We start from the raw sequence: 21593 nt of genomic DNA, 5'->3' as shown, positions 1-21593 counted from the left end.
TAATTTTAGGGGCAGCAGAGAATTTTTTTTTTTTTTTTAGTGTTTATTTTTGAGAGAGAGAAAGAGACAGAGTGCAAGCAAGGGCGGGGCAGAAAGAGAGGGAGACACAGAATCCGAAGCAGGCTCCGGGCTCTGAGCTGCCAGCATAGAGCCGACGCGGGGCTCGAACTCATGGACCGTGAGATCATGACCTGAGCTGAAGTCGGAGGCTCAACCTACTGAGCCACCCAGACGACCCAGGAATATTTAGTCCCACTCTTTTTAGTGCCTGAAGCATTGTAAGCATGCAATAACTTAACTACTATCACTGCTACTATTGCTGCTGCTGTTTATTATTATTATTATTATTATTATTATTATTATTATTATTAAGCACTCACACCGAATGGGAAGGAGATTAATCTTGAGAACATTCACTCTGAGCTCTTCCAGGACACATTCTTAGGGTCTGGTCCGGTGAGCCTCCATTTGGGGGGAGCAGGTAGTGCTCCCACAGAATCCCAGCTTTCGAAAGCCCCTGTTGCTAATGAAAGCATATTGTGTCCCTGAGGGGTGCTAGGGAAACAAAACTGAGGTTCACGTCTCCAGAATTACCAGGTCTTTCCTGTCTCTCATCAGAAACAGCCCCCACAGCTGGAGGGGCTGGTTGTCAGGGGTCTTGGTGCCTTTGTCCCCTACAAAAATGCTAACCTGTGGATACCTTCAGAAGGAGCAGGACCGTCTCGTGAAAGTGCCAGTGTGTGTTTAGATTCATCTTTCTCCTTGCGGAGTCCGCAAGTCCAGAGGGGATGTGCCGTCTCCCCTATACCATTATAAACTAGGGTGGCCTCAGGAATTCATCATTCTTACACCAGGAACTGCTCATCTAGGCTCTGCTACTTGAAGACTGCAGAAAGAAAGCGCGCGTACAATGAAACGACACGCCTCTACTCGTTGTTCTCTATTCTTAATATTCATCTGAGCCAGAGCCACGTCCTTCCCGTGTAGCTCTTAGTCGCTTTCCATATTAAAAGCTGAATGCCTCCAGAGTTGGCCCCTCGAGGCCCAGAGGGAATTAGCACATATTATCCAACCGGGTTGGCACACCTTCGTCTGTCCCTCAGTCTGACTGTGTCAGGTATTCTCCACTTGGGGAACTTGGTGAGCCGGGGTATTCTGACCAGAGGACTCCGACCAGAGCTTCAGGGCAGAGATTCCCAGAAAGGGGCCTGCCACCTGGCAGGTGGACTTGACCAGTCAGTCACCTCTCCGTCCCCAGTGTTATGAGGGCCAAGTTACATGTTTCCTTATCTCATTCTCCTTCCCTTTAGGTCCCCACATCTTTCTGAGTCTTTGTATTCGAAAGGCAGATTCTGGTCTTAGATGATTCCAGCAGAATCTTGGTGCCTGTCATTGCAGGTAATATTCTGTAAAGGGAAATCTTTTTTTTTTTTTTTTTTTTGGCATACCAAATCCAGAGCCATATTGGACAACTTTACAAGAGCCAGAATATTGTGACAGGAAGAATTCCTATAGAATGAAGTCTTTAAGTTGGACTTTCCTTTTTTACTTACGCTTCCATTAGGATGTTGGAGGAATGTCAGCGCACTGTTATTAACTCTGATAGCTTGTACGTCGCAGCCAGTATGGTTTGGGGCCCTCTGGCTCTCAGGTTACCTGTATAAATACAGGGATTCACTTCCCACCTCTACCATTTGCTTAGTAAAGAGCAAATGTGCAGAACCCAGCAGCAGCAGCAGCCTGGCAGAGCCGTAACCTGAACAGGATAAACATGCTTCTTTTTGAATGACGCTCTCTCCCCATCCTCCTGCCAAGAGCAGGATATCAAATGAAGGGGAGGTTGTGGTTGGAGTCAGTAAAGTGAATGTCCAAGTGGCACCTGCTCCATTCAGCAGATCTGCTTTCCCGGGGCCTCCCACTGCACATCTGCTCCTGACAAAGCCTCTTTTCTCCTCCTGTTGGTCAGACCGAGAGCAAAGGCCTCGCAAGGAGACATACTGGTTTTGCTCGGTCAGCACAATTGCCTGTGACATTATAATGACACCAAATCTTCATTATTAGAAAGGCCCCAATTTAGAGATTTTCAGAGCCAAAAAGGGGTTTTCGAAGTGAAATTGGTAAACACATCTTTTCCGTTGTAAAGCTAGCAATTGGATCTGAAAATCATTGAAGGGCTCTAAATATGGAAACTGAGACAGTGCTCTGAGTGAGACTACGAAAACCCTGCTATCAGATTGGCGCATGAAAGAGGCGTCCAGCAACTCTGATTTTACCCAGCCCAAGCTTTCCGTACTGCCTGTAGTACTGTCACGTAGAGCTATATTATATTGTTCTCAAATGCTGATAAGGTTTCTCACCTAGGGGCCCTGGGGGGTGGGAGGTGTTAAAAGAAGTTGATGGGGTAGAGCAGCAAAGGAGAAAACCCTACAGTCTAAATAAGAGAAATGCCAGGAAAATACATTTTAGGTGAACGCAGAGCATCCGGTTTCAGATTGAGTTTCCATTTAACAAAGGCAACTCTTATCATGTTCTATGGTGTGTGTACGATCGAAGCGTGTTTATAACGTGGAGTTGGCTCACTGGAAGCTCTGGAAAGGTTTTAGAGCTGCACTCTGGCTATTAAAACTTTAATTAGAGTCGAAGTAAAGATGGATTCCTCAGTGCTACAGCTACGTTTCACATGCTCTCTAGCCACCGTGTTGGCCAGTGCACAAACAGAACATGGCCATCTCTACGGTGAGTTCTGGTGGACAGCGTGGTTTTAGAGATTAGTCTGAACCTTTTGAAATGTCTTGACTGCTTTAGCAAGCCTTGGGAGTTTCCTGTGTCAGCCTTGTTTGGAGGGGGAAAAGAGAATTTGCCTGGATGTTTTTGGAACGGCTCCTTCCAGCCACGTTACTTTATATCTTTTCACCTTAAAAAATTGTTTTCCTGCAAGAATCTCCCGTCCTTTCTCCACCCTCACATACACCCAAAATAATAGTAATGAATTATACCTATCAGAAAGGACTTTAATTTTAGGAAGGTCCACTTTCAGCTGACCCACTCCCTGGTCTCCCCTTCCTAAACCTTTCACGGCCCTGCTGTTTGCCTGGAGAGTTTTCTCATTAAACAGAGCTTCTGACTAACAAGGGCACACGTGAGTGCTCAAGGGCCAAGAGTGTGTATGTGAATTGTTCATTTTGTCTACAACGTGAAGCGTGGACAACACACTGGGGTGGACCGTTGAGCTAGTGGCACCTTCCCGTTTTCAGCAACTCTGGGGACCAAGAGCAGGGTCTTTAACCTTGCTTCCTTCATTTGTCTGCCTCTTAGAAGTCCCTGCATGGTTGCTTTGACTCCTGAGAGGAAACCTATGTGAAATAACAAAACTACCTCAAATCTAGATATTCTCCTTTTTCTCGAGACCTTAAATCATGTAAATATAATGTTCCTTATCCTCATAGCAGCCCTATGAGACAGAAGTAGCCCGTTTGTTTTATAAATGTAAGTATAGTCAACTCTCAGTTGCCACATACAGATCATCTGTCATGCAGATTACTCGTGACACATTTTAAATCCTTGGACAGTTTCTCTCAACAAGCAAGCATAAGCCTGGACCATCTCCTCCACCCCCCACCCAGCTGCTGGGTACTTAAGGAACACAAATTAGTTTTCATATTAGCTTAAGGAAGACATAATTAGGAAAGTAAGTCTAAGTAAGTCTGCTGCAAGAAAAGCACATCATAAATTCCAGGTTATGGGAGAGACGGCTGACCCTCCCTTCGGCTCAACTAAGAGCCGACTGTAAGATCTGCTTTTACAAACACGCGCACCGTTAGCACTCCGTGTGCTGGCATGTTTACCAAAGGAATTGTAGAGCCCTCCATGGGAGGTTGTCAGAGATGGCTTTGTACCCCGGGCACCGGGGCATACAGGGGAGACCGTGTCCTGTGGCCGCTCCTCCCCGCCGCATCCCGGAGGCGCATCTTGCTCAGTGCTTTTTAAAAGTTCTGTCTGGCCCACCGCCCATCGCAAGCAGAGGCTGACCGAGCATCGCAGGGGGCTCATGTTTGGGCAAAGACGGCAGCAGCCTCAGTGTAAGGTACCAGAGGCACGGCACCCGGCACGGATGGCGGACCGCTCCGTTCTCCAGCCACCAAATGGTCTTAGCCGCTGACAGTTTTGTGCAGAGAAAGCAACCTGGGGATTCCTCTAGTGTCATTCCTTCCGCCTTCTGGCAGAAGCTGGAATTCTTCTATAAAGAACGTGTCCCCATCATCAAGCTGATTATGCTAAATACAGTCCAGATAGGAAAGGCAGGATAAATAGTTGAACAAGATGAAGTTTATTGAGATAGATTTCTTCCTTTGACTATCAAACCCCGTAACTATTTATTTCTTCTTTCCAGTGTACTGTCTTCAGGTGTCTTACTGCCTAAAGCCAACTTAATTCTCCTCTTTATATGCTCTTAGAATGTTCTAGTGTTTGTTTTCTAAATGGTACTCTACAGGTTGTGCTTAGTGAGGGATTGAAAAATAGTAGAACATCTTTGGAAGCTTTTTTGCCTCAATCTTTCTGTGTTCAGTTAGCAGAGGCGAGGGCTGGATAGTGGGCACATTTGGAACGTGGTGGGGGGAGGGTTCCTTGTGCTAGTCTCTCTCCTCTTGTACCGGTTTGAAATTCTCCATAATGAAAACACTGAAAGTAATAACAGAAAAATAAATAAATCTCCGTTCCCAACTCTAGGTAACTCCTGATTGGCTCTTGTATTCATTTCCACCCCTGACTGTTGCAAAGCCTTCGTGTGATAACTTTCCCCTGAGGTTTCCATCATCTTGGTACCATGGGGCACCTGGCTGGCTCAGTCAGTGGAGCATTTGACTCTTGATCTCGGGGTTGTAAGTTTGAGCCCCATGGTGGGTGTAGATATTACCTAAAATCTTTAAAAATCTTTAAAAAAAAAAAAAATATATATATATATATATATCAACACTTTATTGCTCAGACCCTTCCATTGGTATATATATAGATTTTGGGGACCTTGAGTGTCCTCCTTCTTCCCAGTGATTTTTCTGGATATTACTGAGCATCTCTTTCCCTTCTCTGGAAGGTCAGATCAGATGTCCTCCTAATAAGCACATACGTGTCCCACAAACTTCAGCTGGATACTTTTCTCTCCTGCCATTTTCAGTTTAAAGCCCTGTTGGTCAGACCAGCAGGCCTTGAAGTCATCTTGTTCAGCCCACACTGGGGGCTCAGCCTGCAGGATAATACACCACAGTGGTTCTGAAGCACAACACCCTGACTTCATGAATATTCCTGGACACCAGTAGTTTCGAACAGAAGTTGTAGAATTGTACCTCTCACTAGCAAAGTAAAAATGAATTTATTTTTAACATTTGGCTTATGGGATGAGGGCAAGAGAAATTTCCCGGTGGGCTGAAAAATTAGGCAAAGGACAGAGTCTGCTGTGAAGGTTATCGCAGAAAGTGGTTTTTCCAAGAGAGGGTTCACGTTGTCTAGCAAGAGGGGAGATAACCTTGTATGCCGAGAAGTGCCTGTTACCCCAAGGCACTGCGAGGCTGCTGTTGGCTCCACGAGAATACTCAGCACGCCAAGTGTAATACATATTTTAATCCATAAATCCCTCAAATGCACCCAAAAGCCACGGACTTAGAAAACACGGAAGAGGAAGATTAAATGTCCCAGAAGCAGCCAATATAACAGAAGCAGAATGATTGGGAGAGAAATACTTTTTCTGTTTCCTCCTTGTCTCAGTGTCTGGAAGGTTACCTGGATCTCCTTTTCATTTGCTATTGGCATTCTTTTCATGACCTTCCTTTTCTTGCCCTGAGACTGTCCTCTTTCTTTCTGGTCCTTGTTTGTCATTCCCAGCTTCTGTATCTGCCTGCCTGCTGGACGAGCTTCTCTCCCTGCTTTCCTTCCCGTTCTCCCATCGCTGTACCAGTACACACGATGCCTGTTTTTCTTTGTATAATAGTGGCTTGTCTTAGACTTCAGTCCCTGGTGTAAATTCTTTCTCAAGCCTGCAGATAAGACTTTAAAGGACTTCCCTCCTGCCTGTCACCCCTAGAGACACCTGGAGATAACCCTCGATGGCTCTTTAAAAACGGCAGAGGGGCGCCTGGGTGGCTCAGTCGGTTAAGCATCCGACTTCGGCTCAGGTCACGATCTCGCGGTCTGTGAGTTCGAGCCCCGCGTCGGGCTCTGGGCTGACCGCTCAGAGCCCGGAGCCTGCTTCGGATTCTGTGTCTCCCTCTCTCTCTGCCCCTTCCCCACTCATGCTCTGTCTCTCTCTGTCTCAAAAATAAATAAAAACATTAAAAAAAAAAATTATAAAAAATAAAAACTGCAGAGTATTACTTAGGTAATATAATTTATGATTTTATTTCTTATCTATTCCTAGCTTTTCCAGTCACAGTCTTCTGGATCCCCATTCAAGCCAGCATTTTCCTGGTACCTGTAGCTAGCTTTCACATCCATAAACTACAGAAAGCATTACATTGTAAATTTTTCCTTTGGGTTTTAAGAATCCTTTCTCTTCCACCACAGGTGTTGGTTTGATAAATTTATTTGTTTAGTTCTCAGTTTCTCCCTGACAACCATCAATATTTGTCTCCCAACTAAAGATATTTCCATGACCAACTTGGAAGGCCTTTGGGCTGAAAGATTCAGTTACAGCAAACAACAATTCCCAGAGGTTTCCCAGATTGTGAGGGCAAATGAAAGGCCCATTCTTCCCCAGGCCGTCTGTCCTGCTCTATCTTGTCGGGCTGGGGCGGGGTGGGGGAAGGGCAGTCTGGTTCCGGGTGACCGGGGCCGGGCCTGTGACCCTGTGCTCTGCTAGGCTTGAGCCCATGCTGTTATTATGTGGAGGGCTTTACACATTTATCAGAGTGATGACGTCATATCGTACTGTCCCTCACCGTGTATTTAACATTCTTGCTATTGACCAGTGGTTTAGCCTGGACTATTCTTCACTGATGCGCTGAGTCGCCAGCCATGTCATAGACGCCAGGGTGCCGTTCCAGTGCCAGTTCTGACTGACGCCACATTTCGGCGCCAGTGCCAGTTCTGACGCCACATTTCGGAAGGGAAGCTGCCCGCCAGTCCATCTGCCCTGATTTCATGGCTCTTATCTCTAATCTTTACATCTTTGAAGGCCTTTGGCAAATGATGTGCTTCCTGGCAGGAGCACATCACTGCCGAAAGGAGATCTGTGCTGTCTCTGCTTTCCTTTCTGTTTGCTGAGAGCTTTAGTCTAACGTCTGTGACGCCACCAGACTTCATCAGACCCCTCATTCGAAGTCATCGTCAAAAAGTAGCTGGCATTCATTGTACACCTACTATGTGCCAGGCACCGTGCCAGACTTCACCGAAGTCAGCACATCTAGTTCTCGACAGCCCTGTGAGATTAGTAACTGCCATTTTACGTTTGAAGCAACCAAGGTTCACAAGCCATTCGATGGCAGACCCAGGAGTCACATGTAGTCCTTCTGATTGGCACGCCTTTCAAGGAAATAAAATAGCTTATTTGACCCTCACGCAGAATGCACGGGAACTACTGATACAGCATTTGGCTATGCTGCCTTAAGGGTCTTGTTGTGAAAATCCTGCTGCACTTGGGAATGGAGTGAAAGGCTTCAAGGCCTTCAGTCTGTGGAGGCCAAGGCTGATAGGAATGTAACCAAGTTCCTGAAAATCACAAGGAACGAGATCTGGAGTCATATTTAATTAGTAAGCATCTACTGTGTTGAAGCTGCCCAGTATTTTAAAGACAGCAGATTATACAGAGAACAACAACAACTACTTGGAAACACGTTGGCACAGAGCCGGTGCCAAATGGTAGAGGGAATAAAATCACAGGAAGGAAAGAACCTGACGGGCCATTCTCTCTGTGGTATCTCCATGAAATGTTTGGAAATTGGTGGAAGAATTGGACTTACCAGTGGCAGGGGACCATTCTAGGTAGAGGGATCTGTCTGAGCAAATACATGTGATGGTTAGGGTACACTAAGGGGACAGGTATGGTTGTAATGAAGAGAGAATGTAGAGTAATTTGTGGGAAAGGCTGATGTAATCCTTCAAACTAGTAGCTCTTTGGCTGTTATTTTTCCCATAATAGACAGCCATCAAAGTCCTTTGTGCGTGCGTACGCGTGCATGCATGTTTTGGGGGAGTGGGGGGAGTTGGGATGGCCGTTGCCAAACAATATTTCAAGATTTAGCTGTGATACGTAGATGTATTCCTCAAATCACAGAATACCAAAAGAGTTAGTGTTGAGAAAAGTAAATGAATTCCCCTAAGTAAATAAATTGCATACATACACATACACACGTGCACATGTGTGTGTGTTCCATTATACAGTAGGTAAGTGATGGAACTCATTACTTCAGGAGAGGTCAGGAATAGAGTAGGTCAGCTCATGAATGATAAATTCAGAGTGTGCAAGGCTATGACCCTAACCTTTAAAGTTACTCTCGTTGGCGCCCATGGTCTACCACAAAGCCTCCCCTCATTCCCCCATCAGAGACAGACCACTACAAACCTCAAGGCCTCTTGTTTTGCAGAAAATAGGGCCAAGCCCCTAAACGTGAGCAAATGATCACATAGATGACAAGACCAGACCAGACTTATGACTAGATAGCATTAGCTGCTACCCATGTAATATGATTTGAGAGGCTCAAAGACAAATGTCTGTCCAAAAGTGTATTCCCCTGTCACCCATCATGCCTTAATCTTAAATCCCACTACTAGAGGTAGATTATTTTGAGTCTTGAAAGGAATTGGGCTGAGTGGAACAGTTGAGAGTCCCCCATTACTACACCTATGAAATTAAAAGAAATTTTTTTTGGTAATGTTTATTTATATTTGAGAGAGAGAGAGAGAGAGAGAGAGAGAGAGACAGAGAGAGACAGAGTGCAAGCGGGAAAGGGGCAGAGAGAGAGGGAGACAGAATCTGAAGCAGGCTCCAGGCTCTGGGCTGCCAGCACAGAGCTTGACACGGGGCCCGAACTCAGGAGCTGCGAGATCATGACCTGAGCCGAAGTCGGACGCTTAACTGCCTGAGCCACCCGTGCGCCCCTGCACCTATGAAATTTTGAAGTATAAATACCCTCTGAAGCAGTCGTGGTCTTTGATATTTATCCTTGCATATGTGAGAAATTGCACTACATTAAGCACAATAGCAAAAGATTGGAAAGCCAAGACATGCGTCATTAGAGCACTGGCGAATCAAAATCAAGCGCCTCCAGATCCTTTTGTAGTACGTGAGTGTGATGATCGGGTGTTCACACTGTCGTGTGACATGTGTCTCCCTCAAACCTTGTTGCGACATCGGCACGCTTACCTGTCTGACGTGAAACAAAAATTAAGCACCTTCATACAAATGGAATACTCTGCAGCCGTTCTCTTTGTGTTGTAAGTAAAGATCTCCAAAAAAGCAAGGTGCAGAAGAGTATGAACGTATGCAGTGTTCGATTGGGGAAAATACCCAGACACACGTATACACATCTCCCAGTCTTGGGTAGACTACGGACGAGCCCAGAAACTGGCCACAAGTAGTTACCTCTGGGAGGGAGATTGACTCTTTTCAACCCCGTGCCCTTTTTGCACCTTTTTTACTATGCCCTCCGTGTGTTACCTGTTTTTCGAAATTAAGTGTCTGTTAAAATAGAGATTCTCCTGAAAAGGGGAAACTTAAGAGCCAGATGATCACCTTCTGAGAGATGATGGCCCTGATGAGAGGAGAAAGCCCCTTGAAGAATGGACCCCGTGCGGGGGTCTCCTTGGAGCACTCTGAGTGGCAGCATGGCCGCCTTGTTGGTCAGTCTCCCTGCATGTCCTCCCCCCAGAAGGTCACCTGACTTTGAAGGGTGTCAGGTGGGAAGTGTGTGAGTTGTGTCAGAGGCGGCCTCGCCGAGGGATCTGAACCTTCAGAGCCGGTCCTGATACCCGTCGTGTCATGTGAAAGTTTTAGCAGGTCCCTCTGGCTACAGTGGAACAACGGCTGGAGCAGGGCGATGACGAAGGAAGATAAGACGTCGTCCTGGCAAGAGAGGATAGGACTTTGTCCAGGGAGGCAGCAGAGAGAAGTGGTGGAATTCCGGGTTTACGTTTGAAGGGCGAGTTGACAGGATTTGCTGATGGTGTGTGAAGTCAAAGGCGGCTGCAGTTTTGGCCTAAGCAACCGGAGGGGTGCAGTTGGGCAAGACTGGGTGGGGTGTGTCTGACCACGTGGGCTCAAGTACGGGACACCCAGGCAGGAGGGAGGTGAGCAGGGTTAGGTCTCATTGTCTTTTGCAGGGAGATGTGGTCCTGGAGCCAGAGCTCCTCCCGAGATTTTAGTCTGATTGCTGTTTGACAAGGAAATCCTTATGCCGGGACTGTGGCTCCTGAGGCCCCTTTGGCCTCTTCCCAGTTTGGCCAGTTCTGTAAACCTAGCCTGGAAGCCTGAGGGGAGAGGCAGCAGTGAGCCCAAAAAGGGAAGTCCCCTGGCTCCCTGGGCCCTGCTGGCCTGCTATTCGATGGTAAGGGTGGCTGAGCCCACAGAATGACTCCCAGATCGACAGCTTGGACGCCTGGCTTCGCCAAACTCTGTCATCTTGGGAGAAAATCACTCTGCTCTGTGTTTCCTTTTCTCTTCTTTCTTTCTTTCTTTCTTTCTTTTTTTTTTTTAATAAACTTTGTATCTGCTTCCTTTTGAGTTTAAAGAAAAAGAAAGGGGTTTACTAATCCACATGAATGCTAAGGTTTCTTATGGCTTTGAAATATTGGGGTACTCGAGACTGGGGCCCTAAATCTTCAGTATGTGCCCTTAGGATAAGTTTGTGTTTCTGCCAAAGGAACTTGCCTGTCCTCTTGCAAGAGGGAGGCACACCTGCCCTGCCCGCATCTCTAGGGTCTTAGCAGAGATCAGATGATCCACACTGGATGTAAGAGGGCTTTGAAAAGTGCCAAACAGATGCCCAGAGGCTTACTGCTAGGATTGTACAGGGTCTCTCAGACAAACAAGACGGAGAACTTCAAACTCCGAAAGCAGAATGTGAAGGGCTTCCTGTTGCTTAATCAAACGAAATGACCCAGAATATAAACTAAGATTAACATACACCTTCTAGATTAGGGCTAATCAGGGCCAGGCTGAGCAGATGCAGGGACAATCCCAGCCTGATTACTGTGCCTCAGCATTTAATCATCTCTCCTCCAAGGGCAGGAGGCCGACTTAGCTCATGCTGGTCTGCAAGCCGCCAGTCCCCTCCCCCTTCCCCTTCCGTGGACAGAAAGGGTCAGAGCTGCTGAGACGGTTTAATCTAATCCCATGCCAAAATGGCTGTGTGTGTGAGAGAGAGAGATTCTGAAATTCTAAAATCCCCACAGTAGGACGGTAATGCACTGATTTAAGGTGGAACCGCATGTAGAAAATAATGGAATTGGGATTTCGAGGCATTTGGGGTTATGGAATGACCCTGCATATGAAATTCTGCCCTCTGTAAAGCTTTTCAGGTATGTGGCTGCTGTTCCCAGTCATTCACTCTCGAGACAGCCTTGTGGAGGGGGGCATTCCATCACCCAGTTGCAGAGGCCAGATTTATTCCTCCCCTGATTGTGAGGTGAAATACAGAAGACGGAATCTTTATAAATGAGTCCTTCTTTGGATGAGTCCTGAATGCAGTCGTGTTTACATTACTGTTCTGTTGACTGGGAGCTCCTGGCTCCAAAACCTCCTAATCACCCTAAGACGGGGCCACTCCAGTCACCCTTTCTCCGGGAGGGACACCTGCGCGAGCTTCGAAGGCAAGTTTCCTCTGTGAGTGCAGAAAACATTCATTGAGGCCCTGCTGATTGCTGAGGACTCTGAGTCCCTTACAGAGTTGACCGTCTTCTTGAAGACATGCACACAGTGCCTGAGTACAAGCGCTGCCTCCACGGAGGCCTGTACAGAGTGCTCAGGACCTCAGGAGAGAGGCTAAGGCCAGGGAGGAGAGACCGGCTGCCATGGAAGGAAGAATAGGAGCCCATTCAAGGAACAAGTCCAGGGCCATCATTGCAGGCACAAGGCATGCTTGTGTGCAGGTTGTAGAGGCCCAGTCAAGTGGTTCACCTGATGGGAGTGTACCGGGGGAGAGGAGGGCTGGATACGTGGTCACTCGGCCTGAACGGAACAACAGGAGCTGACGTGAAGGGTTTAAATCCTGCAAAGAGATTTGGACCTCATGTCCCTTGGGCCAGTGAAGAATTGTGAAAGAAGGCAACAAGATCCATTTACATTCAAAAGATTGTTCTAGCTAGAACAGTGGCAGCGAATACATATTTTTGCGTTCGCACCTTTTTCCATTTTATTCTGGAGCCAATCTCCCACAATACTAAAACTTTTAACGACAGTGGGGACATGGATCCACGTCCTAGGAAACAAAAACATATCATAAATCAGAGATTTAACTGACAATTCTTGAAATCCCCACCGCCCGCCTTCTGATCCCAGCATGATTGTTCGCGGGGAGGAGGTCTCCTTGCTCAAAGTGACCCCTGCGTTTATAAAGTGTGCGACTTGTTCCCCAAGTTTGCAGCTTTTGGAACTGACTCAAGCTCAGAAGCAAGAGTAAAGAAATAAGACTGATCTTTGCTTCTAGTTTCAATTGCTGTTTGCCAGCATGTGGCTTCTTTGCAGGATGACACAGGTGTCCTGGCTTGGCCAGTGCGCATTTGGGGTCACTTCATTAGTTTTGCCCGTTGTGACCAGAAGAGAGGACGAAGGCGATGACGATCGTGAATACACTGGAGCGATGGAAGGGGCCGTATGGTCTTCACACATACTCAGGCCAGGCCTGGAGTCTAGAAGCCAGGGCAGAGGGCCCAGCTGCACGTTGCTGAGGCCAGTAATAGACTCCCTTGGCCTATTGCCCTTCTGGCACATCTGGTACCTCACACTGTGGGAAACAGAACATGAACCAGAGCCAACCCTGGCCTTGAAGTAGCCCTCTGTCAAACAGCAAGGTCTGTCCACGCGCACTGACCGGGCCACGCCAGAATACGCACCACTGTCCTGGTGCTTGCTGAGAATCCAGAGGAGGCCACTCTCAAGTATCGACTGGGGCTGGGATGGGGCCAGCTTCCGAGAGGAGGGACCACTGAGCTGGTTTTGAAAGGGGAAGGCGTGGGGAGTGAGGGAGTTCCCAGTGGTGAACAACTTGAGCAAAGACTTAGAGGAGGGAGCGTGCCGCTGGGTCAGGAGATGAGAGTACGAGCACGGAGTACCTGTGTTTGAGAACGTGAGCCCGCAGAGCTAGGCCAGGGCAGAGCATGAGATGTCTTGAATGCCATGTCCAACAGGAGCATTTTTTTAATAGGCTTTGGGAACCTTTTGAACGTGGAGTTGGAAGAGTTTGAGATAGAGGATTGATGTGGGATGGGAAGCTGTCTCAGGTGGCAGGGAGGGGGAACTGAAAGAGGACTGGGTAGAGACAGTTTTTTGTGTTTTTTTAACGTTTATTTAGCTAGTCTACAGGACAGTATTGGTTTCAGCAGTAGAGTTTAGTGATTCATCATTACATGTAACACCCAGTGCCCATCACAAGTGCCCTCCTTAGTACCCATCATCACCCATCTAGCCCATCCCCCTGCCCACCTCCCTCCATCAACCCATAGTTTGTTCTCTGTCAGTAAAAGTCTCTTGCGGTTTGTTAACCCCTCTTCTCTTTCCCCCCTCTTCCCATTTATTCATCTGGTGTGTTTCTTAAATTCCACATGTGGGTGAAATCATACGGTATCTGTCTTTCCCTGATTGACTTATTTCTCTTAGCACAGTACATTCTGGGTCCATCCACATTGTTGCAGATGGCTGGTTAGACACATTTAAGAGCTGTATGCGAAGTCTAGATGAGGGAAATTGAGCCCCACAGCATTCTGGGGTCAGTGCCTGGCCCTCAGCCTGCTCTCCTTTCAGCCTAGAGTGCAAGGTAGGCTGGCCTCTTCTGTGTGAACTCCATTCCTGTTAACGCACAGCAGCCTGAGCCCAGATTTCCTAAAATGACTGTCACCAAGCAAAACATCAAGCCCGTTTCATGTTGTATCATCAAATACGGATGTCTAAACTGGCAAGATTTTCCTCTAGAACACAGAACTTAACATTGTTAAAATAACATTTTATTTGGGGTTTGTTTTTTTTTTTGGCATTAGAAAATATCCTGATAAAACATCCCTTTTTAAAATTTTTATTTTCAAAAAAGTGATACAGTTTTAAATGTCAATAAAAGGACTAAAAGGCCTTAAAAAAAAGAAAGAAAGAAAGAAAGACTATCCCCTGGAGGCGACCCTTCATGTTCTTTCTGGTGTCTTTACTGCTCTAAATAATAGTCATCTCATTAGTCCTTGAGTTGAGACATGATTGCAATTTCCTGGTAACCCAGTTTGTATGTTTATATTACCGTAACTACATCAAAATTGTTCACTGCTAAGACAAGTATATTATTACGGTTACTACTTGCTTTATTCCTTCTGATTTTTAGGCAGTAATCATCAGTTCTACCCCCTTCTGGAAGACCCCTCTGAGTCCTCGGCCCCATGTGGTGGTGCCAGTCCTGCCTGTCTGTCCTCCTAGGCATGCCGCACAGCTCTGGTCCTGGGTCCCTCATCCTTCCCCAGAGCTCTTTGCAGTGGATTCTCTGTTTTTCTCTCTCACTGCTGTGCAGCACCTCCTTCAGAGCCTCCCGAGAAAGCATGGAGGGGTGACCAGCTTCCAGACCCCCCCACACGTCTGAAGATGTCTTTCTCCTGCCCACACACCCTGTCGAAAGGGGTGTCATTTCATGGGCGGGGAACCCAGTTCTCCTGGAAAGCATTTTCTCCCAGACGCTTGAAGGCGTTTGCTTCATCTAGCTTCCAGGTTTGCTTTTGACAAGTCCCAAATATTCTGACCCCTGGCTTCTTGTGTAGGACTTTTTTTTCCGTTCTGGAATTCTTCAGGGTCCTTGCTTTATCCCTCATGTTCTGAAATTTTGCAAAGGTGTTCCTTAGAGTCTCGATCTTTTGTCATCTTTTCTGCTGGGCATCTCGTGGGCCCTTTCTATCTGAAATGCATGGTTTTCAGTTCTAGAAATTTATTTACAATGTATCTGATATTTCCCACCTTCTGGTTTTTTTACCCTCTGGCACCTGTTTCATCAGAGGTTGGACTCCTTTGGCCTCCTATTTTTCTCTCCTCCTTCCCATCTTTTAACCTTTTCTACTTTGTGAAAAATGTCCTTGATTTCTTCATCTTCTGCTTTCTTTGGAATGTATTTCATCTGTTAGATTTTTCATCCTAAATTTTTTTTCATACACCTTTTTAAGAAAAGCATCCCATCTTTATGCTACAAATCTCTTCTCTCTCTGAAGATACTAGAGTTTGGGGGCTTTTGTTTTCCTCTGCCCCCAGCATTGGGCGTTGTCTGCAGCTCTGTTCCTGATGAGCTAGCGCCTCGGGGAGAGCAGGGCAGAGCTAGGTGGTCTATAGGCCCGGGGATGGGGGTGAGTGTTTTCAGTGTCTTCCCCCCCCACTGCCCCACCGACAGATATCATGCCAGATAGCACCGTGGTCTTTTCCCGGGCCTCTCCAGGTCCCTTTCTCAACACAGTGGTAGAACTTCAGATGTCCTGTCAACAAAGGTCTGGGTGTCTGGGTGTTGGAATTGGTGGAAGCTACTGATCCAGTCAAGTTGAATACACACTTTTAGCCAATTCCCGTTTTCAGCCTCGTCTCTCGGTACGGTAGTGAGAGCTACATGTCCCACGCCCTCCGTGAACACGGGACTTGCTTCCGCATCTCTGATAGGTCAGAACCACTTTACGTGTGCTTTTCATCTTCAGGAAACATGTTGACATCCTTCGTTTATGTCCTTTCCCCTCCCCTTAATTATTTAATTTTAAGAGGAAGAGGAGCTTGATATCTACATTAATTCTGCCTCATTTAACTGGAGATCCTTTTTTTAAAAAAAATATGTCCTATAAAACGATCAACTTTTCGGGGCACCTGGGTGGCTCAGTAGGTTAAGTGTCTGACTTTGGCTCGGGTCATGATCTCGCGGTCCATGGGTTTGAGCCCTGCATCGGGCTCTGTGCTGACAGCTCAGAGCCTGGAGCCTGTTTCAGATTCTGTGTCTCCTCCTCTCTCTACCCTTGCCCTGCTCACACTCTGTGTCTTTCTGTCTCTCAATAATAAATAAACATTAAAAAAATTAAAAAAAAAAAAAGATCAACTTTTCTTATGAAGGACTGCCGTTTTCTGAGATCACGTGCTTCTTCCTTTCTTTGTAGTTAAACCTTCCTTTCTACTGTGAAATGATAGTGATATTAGGAGACAGTTGGGTCTTTTCAAATTGCCCCAAAATTGTATTTTAAAATTGTAGTGGTCTGTGGCTCTAAAATCAAGAAAACCATGCCCTAAGCATTTTTTTTTCAAATAAGTGAACACTGAAGGGAGGGGGCGGTGGCCAGAAAACAGGATAGGCGTGAGGGAGACATATTTTTAAGCTGAGAGAAACTCGAGCATAGGCAGACAGACGATTTAAGAAGTCAGTAACAGAACATCAAAGGAAATTAATGGCAGCCTCTCCTAGAGGAAGGAGGCAGTCAGCAGGGAAGGGCTGGGGAGGAGGGTTCACACCTGACCGGCCTGGCTTCCGAACAGTGGAGGCAGGCAGGGTCATCTCCTGGCAGATTGGGGAGACCCTGCCCTGGGGCATGTTTCCACAATTTTTTTCAAACTTCCCTTTCCTGATAGTCTATTTTAAAGAATTAAAATGGGTAAGAAGAGGGATGTATTTATGCCTGTGCAGTCGGTGTGCGACTACAAGAGGCTGGACAGCGGTGCCCTGAAGGGCTGGGGTTGGCTGCCCTGTCCAGCTGGCATCTGGGAAGCTGAGCCCGATCCCCACCAACAGTCTCCCCTTTGTCTCCCCAGGACTGGTCCAGATCCCTGTGAGCATGTACCAGACTGTGGTAACCAGCCTCGCCCAGGGCAATGGGCCGGTGCAGGTGGCCATGGCCCCTGTGACCACCAGGATATCGGACAGCACAGTTACCATGGACGGCCAGGCTGTGGAGGTGGTGACGCTGGAACAGTGACATGCGGCCATACCATGGCGTCGTTTTCTAGTCTACTTCAAAATTTTTTACACGTTTGCAGAGGTGCAATCAAATGGAATTAAGTCTCTCGACTTTGGAAGAAAAGTTTTGTTAACCTTTTTTTTAAAAAGGAAGAAAGGCAGTGGGTTTTGGAATTGCATTTTTTAAAGCACCACTCTTGATTTTCTGGGATTGGTGGAATAAGATACTGTGTTGTCAGTTTCACTGTCCCGAAAAAGCCAAATTGTGGCAGGACCTCTTTCTGCAGAAACATGTGTGTATACTTATGTGTGTGTATGTGTGAGTGTGAATATATGTATATGTGTACATATGGATATACACATTTACATATATATAAAGTATATATATATGTATGTATGTAGATATATATATATATATATATATATATATATATATATATGAAACCCGCATGGAATTATCTATATGAAATCAAGGTGAGCTGTGGAAAAATATAATTCACCCAGTTTAGTGGGTGTAGGGTACGTGGCCAGACACAGTCACCCGGTTTTTGTTCATACCAGGGTCATGCGTTGAGCTACTGACAAACTCAGGCGGAGGTGACCATGCCCTTCACCAAAGCTGCCTCCCAGTGGCCACCCAGAACTCTCCCTGCTGGACTCACCTGAAGAAGGAGGTTCCAGAATGGGGTGGGGTCCAGAAATTGTGTTTGCAAGGTCCAAGGGCCTCGTGGTCTGGCAGCTGAGATGCTCCTCGGGCTGGCCCAGGTGCTGACCTTGCCACAGGCAGGTGAATGTCCTTAAAGCTCCAGGCCGAGACGAGAGGGTTTTCCTCAGCCTCCCATCTCCTCCCCTTCCCAGGAAGTCATCTTGATCTCATGACTATTAAAATATTGCTCTGGTTTTAAGGTCGGTCTCCTGAATTGGTCATGTATATGAACTGAAGGTAACAGAAGTATTAAGGGTTTTTTGGAGCGTGTGCGCGTCCGGCGTGCCTATGGGTGTGTGCTTGGAGGGGAGAGAGTGGGAGGGGGAGGGGAGGGGTTGGAAGGGGAAAGGAAGGAGGGAGAGAAAAATCTTCAAAGACCAGAGCACACCGATGGGAGCAATTTTTTCCCTTCCAGTACGTTTCTGTAGCTTCACAGAGGAGACTGGAACTGACAGGGCCACCTGGCTCTTCCTACTGCGGGACCTCAGAAGAGAAAGGGACCTAGGATGTTTCCTGCACCCCGGCTCAGGCCCTGATTCAGAAGGGACCCTGCAGTTTTCCCAGGCTCCTCCTGGTGGGTCAGGCCCCACAGCTTCCTCCTCACAGGTGCCGACTGGTCTGGGTGTTCTCTGTAACTGTTAAATTCTGTGATTTCTCAGCTGCAAGCCCTGAGTCTCCAGTGGCTAAATTCACCTGACTTCTCGACAGGCCAAATCTCTGCTCCTTGAGTACAGGGACAACTCTTCCTCCCTCCTCCCGGGCCCCCCATGTGTGATCGTGTATTTAAATGTGTTTTTTTTTAATGCGACATTAAAAGATTCTTCACGTCTTGCTCAGCCTTTGAGAAAAGTTTCAGATTCTTGTATTTGCTTGTTTTATATAAAATTATCTAATGTTCTTTGTATGTTTTTTTCTGTACGTAATAGGGGGAGGGAAGGGAAATTTACATATAAACAGTCCTAGTTCTACAACTGTTATTTTTTTAATTATTATTTTTTATCGTCATTGTGAAGCTGTTCAGGGGCTTTAAAGTCCGTGTTCCATTGTGGTGAAATAACCTCCTAATAGTTTGAGAAATTGCCAAGAAGAAGAAAAGCAAAACCCAAGTAGCAGAGCATGGATTCTGTGTTGTTTCCCATTCTGTCTATTACTGCCTCATTCAATAAATAGTTTAAAATGTGGCAACAGGAAGTGGAATGTTCATCTCTATAGGAGCACTTGGCCTCTTAGAACTCTTTTGGGGTGGCCTGTTCTGCTTTGTAAAAGGTGCTTGTAACTCAAGCTCGGTGGTCCTTGACTGGTGCTCTGTGGCGCTGTGGAGGCCTGCAAGGAGAGTGCTAGGACAGGGCCAGGGCCTCCTGGCCGGCGCCCGCCTCCAGAGCAGCTCCACTGAGTTCGTTTTATAAACTGCTGTCCTGGGGGTGCAGGGCAGGGAGGGGGTTTGGGATCTAGTTTGAAAAACCCTAAAGATAGTTTGAAAACTCTACTCTGGAGTCCTTTAAGGGTTAATTGCATTCCACATTAAAAATCAGGATGCGTGATGGTGCCTGTCCATCAGGGTTCCCTCCATGTGGGTGTTGTTCAGTATTGCAGTGGATTATCCTTCTTGAAGCAGAGGCCTCAAGCCATTAATTGTTTCCTTAGGTCCTCGCTCCTTGGGTTCTGTCACGGCTCACGTGGCGACCGCCATCTTTCCAGCCGTGCCTCCTCCCACAGCCCCAGCTTTAGGCCGTTGGTTTTGAACCTCTGTGTTTGTGGCCACTCTGTGCCTCAGCCTAGAATGATGCCCTCCTTGCTGTTGCCATCACCCCCTTCCCGGTTGCTGGATGTTTAGGTCAGTTTCGTGATAATGATTTAAATGGATGAATGGAGAAGACAAGATGTTTTCCTTGATGCCTGACAGCGGCTCAGTAAAACCAGCGCCACCTCTCCGTCTTCCTGAACAAATGACACACTGTTGGCTGCTTGCACTAGAGGGTGAACAGAGAGGATTGACTGCAGCCAAATCGACCAAACATCATTGCCATTGACCACCCAGGAACAGCGGGTTATCTAGAGTACCTCCTAATGGGGCCGGCATCTCTCTGGAGGTGCCTTACTGCACAGTGCGTTCTGTTTGCCTGGCAAGACCCGGGTGCTGCCTTTTCCACAAGCATATGTTGAAAACTGTCTTTGGAGCTGATAGAGACCTTTGCTTTCATTGCTGCCTGAGTTACCACCAGCGGCGGCTGCAGGGACCAGGTAGGTAAAATTGCTAAGTGAAGTGGGAGCTGCTGGGGAGGGGAGGTGCTGCAGAGTGGAGAGAATCTGTCTAAAGGGAGCAGCCTCTCCTGAGTGCCCAGAGATTGCCACCAAGTGGAAGGAATATGGGCCCTAGAGGCCCCCATCTTCATAATTTTCCAGAGACGATGGGGAATCCAGATTGGTGTACGAATCTCCTGATGTCAACAAATCAAAAATCCTTCACATATTCTGCAGGGGGAAAAAAAACCCAAACACCCGTAGACCAGATCTGGCCCATGTGTCAGTTTTGTTTAACTTGGTGAAACCCTGCCATGTGCCAGATGAGTACAGCCTTGGCAGGTGCCCATGGGAAACAAGATGAGAGGAGACATCTTGTATGAACGGATTGCTGCGGCCCAGGGTGATAAGGTGGCATCTGGATGGAGTGTTGTAGCAGAACAAGTTCCCTTGTCTCTTCTTACCTCCTTGAGGGTCCTCTGCCTAAAGTAGCTTATCATCCAGGTAGCAAAGCTCCGGTGCTCACAGAAACTAAGACTGGGCTAGGAATTCTTGACTGTACATCCTACATCTGAGAAGATACTGGCGATGCTGGTGACCACTGGAGTTTTCTGAACTCAGATGAGTGAGCCGAGAACCAGAAGGGCAGGGAAGAGAAGGGGCTCTCACTCTAAGCTCAGGCTGCCAGTGCACCCTGGACCTCACTCAGACCCAAGCCAGGCTCATCTTCAGCTGCTTCGCATGTGGAAAAGGGCCTACTCCTGCACTCACCCTCCTCCCTACCTGCAGCCAGTCCCCGTCCCTCCTCCCTAATGCCCCCATTATGTGGGTGTGGCTGGATGGTACCCGGCCTTGGGGTGTCCACACCAAAACTGAAGCTTAATTATTGGAAAGAGAGCCCACATTTCCTCTCTCATCCCTGCCTCGATGGGCTGTGGGTCAGGTCATCAGCCCAAGCCAGCCTGTGGCCTCAGCACAGCTCACCCTCAGATGCCAGAGTCAAGGACACCCCTCAGTGCACTCCCACCTGGCCTCTGCTGTTTGCTCCTGGTTGGCAACTCTTGAAGAAGATCCGCTGGGGATGGTGGAGGGAGCACAGGGGGGCAGGTAGGACTTAAGGACAAGACTCTGAAATAGCGAGGCAGAGTAGGTTCTCCCCACCTGCTATCCCATTGCCAGTGCTGCTGGGCCCCTGAGTAAGTCCCCAACTCATTCTGAATTTGAGTTTCTCCCTTCTGAAAATTGCTGGGGTATTAGCAAATATTTATCAACTACTGGTGTCTTGGGAGTGTATTTCTACAGAACAGGGAAATTACCCATCTGCAGAGGGGGAAACCAGGGTCCCCCCGAGAACCCAGGACTTACCCAGGGCCATCTTGGGAGGCAAGGACAAGCCTGTGTCCCAAGCCCATGTCACCAGCCCTGTCCAGAGGCTTTCCTAGCTCTTGTTTAGGAGAACTATGGCTTGTCTGCAGTTAAAGAGTATTTATATGGTAGCAATAATAACAGTTAACGCACAGCCCTTACAATGTGCCTTGTTCTGTTTTAGAGATTTACCTATA

General features: G+C 47.3%; 1 protein-coding gene and 1 non-coding gene across 5 annotated transcripts in view; both read left to right on the top strand.

Moving 5' to 3' along the window:
• NRF1 (nuclear respiratory factor 1) overlaps positions 1-18971 on the top strand; it is a 146177-nt gene extending 127206 nt beyond the window's left edge. For 3 of the 4 annotated variants that reach the window (XM_058724304.1, XM_058724303.1, XM_058724308.1), the window contains one exon: positions 16940-18971. In XM_058724304.1, coding sequence (XP_058580287.1) covers positions 16940-17103 — 164 coding nt within the window. In that variant the 3' untranslated portion in view covers positions 17104-18971. Of the gene's footprint in view, positions 1-1310; positions 1382-16939 lie in introns of those variants that run through there. The other variant, XM_058724306.1, reaches the window with a different exon arrangement.
• LOC131511259 (small nucleolar RNA U13) lies at positions 9258-9362 on the top strand. Its single transcript, XR_009261452.1, has one exon. It is a non-coding gene; the product is annotated as a small nucleolar RNA U13 (small nucleolar RNA).
• Positions 18972-21593: the final 2622 nt, after the last annotated feature.

This window comes from Neofelis nebulosa, chromosome 4 (genome assembly GCF_028018385.1).
Source record: "Neofelis nebulosa isolate mNeoNeb1 chromosome 4, mNeoNeb1.pri, whole genome shotgun sequence".
NCBI classification, from domain to species: Eukaryota; Metazoa; Chordata; class Mammalia; order Carnivora; family Felidae; genus Neofelis; species Neofelis nebulosa.
Note: the sequence above shows the minus strand (reverse complement) of the source record. Positions and strands in the feature narration are given on the sequence as shown.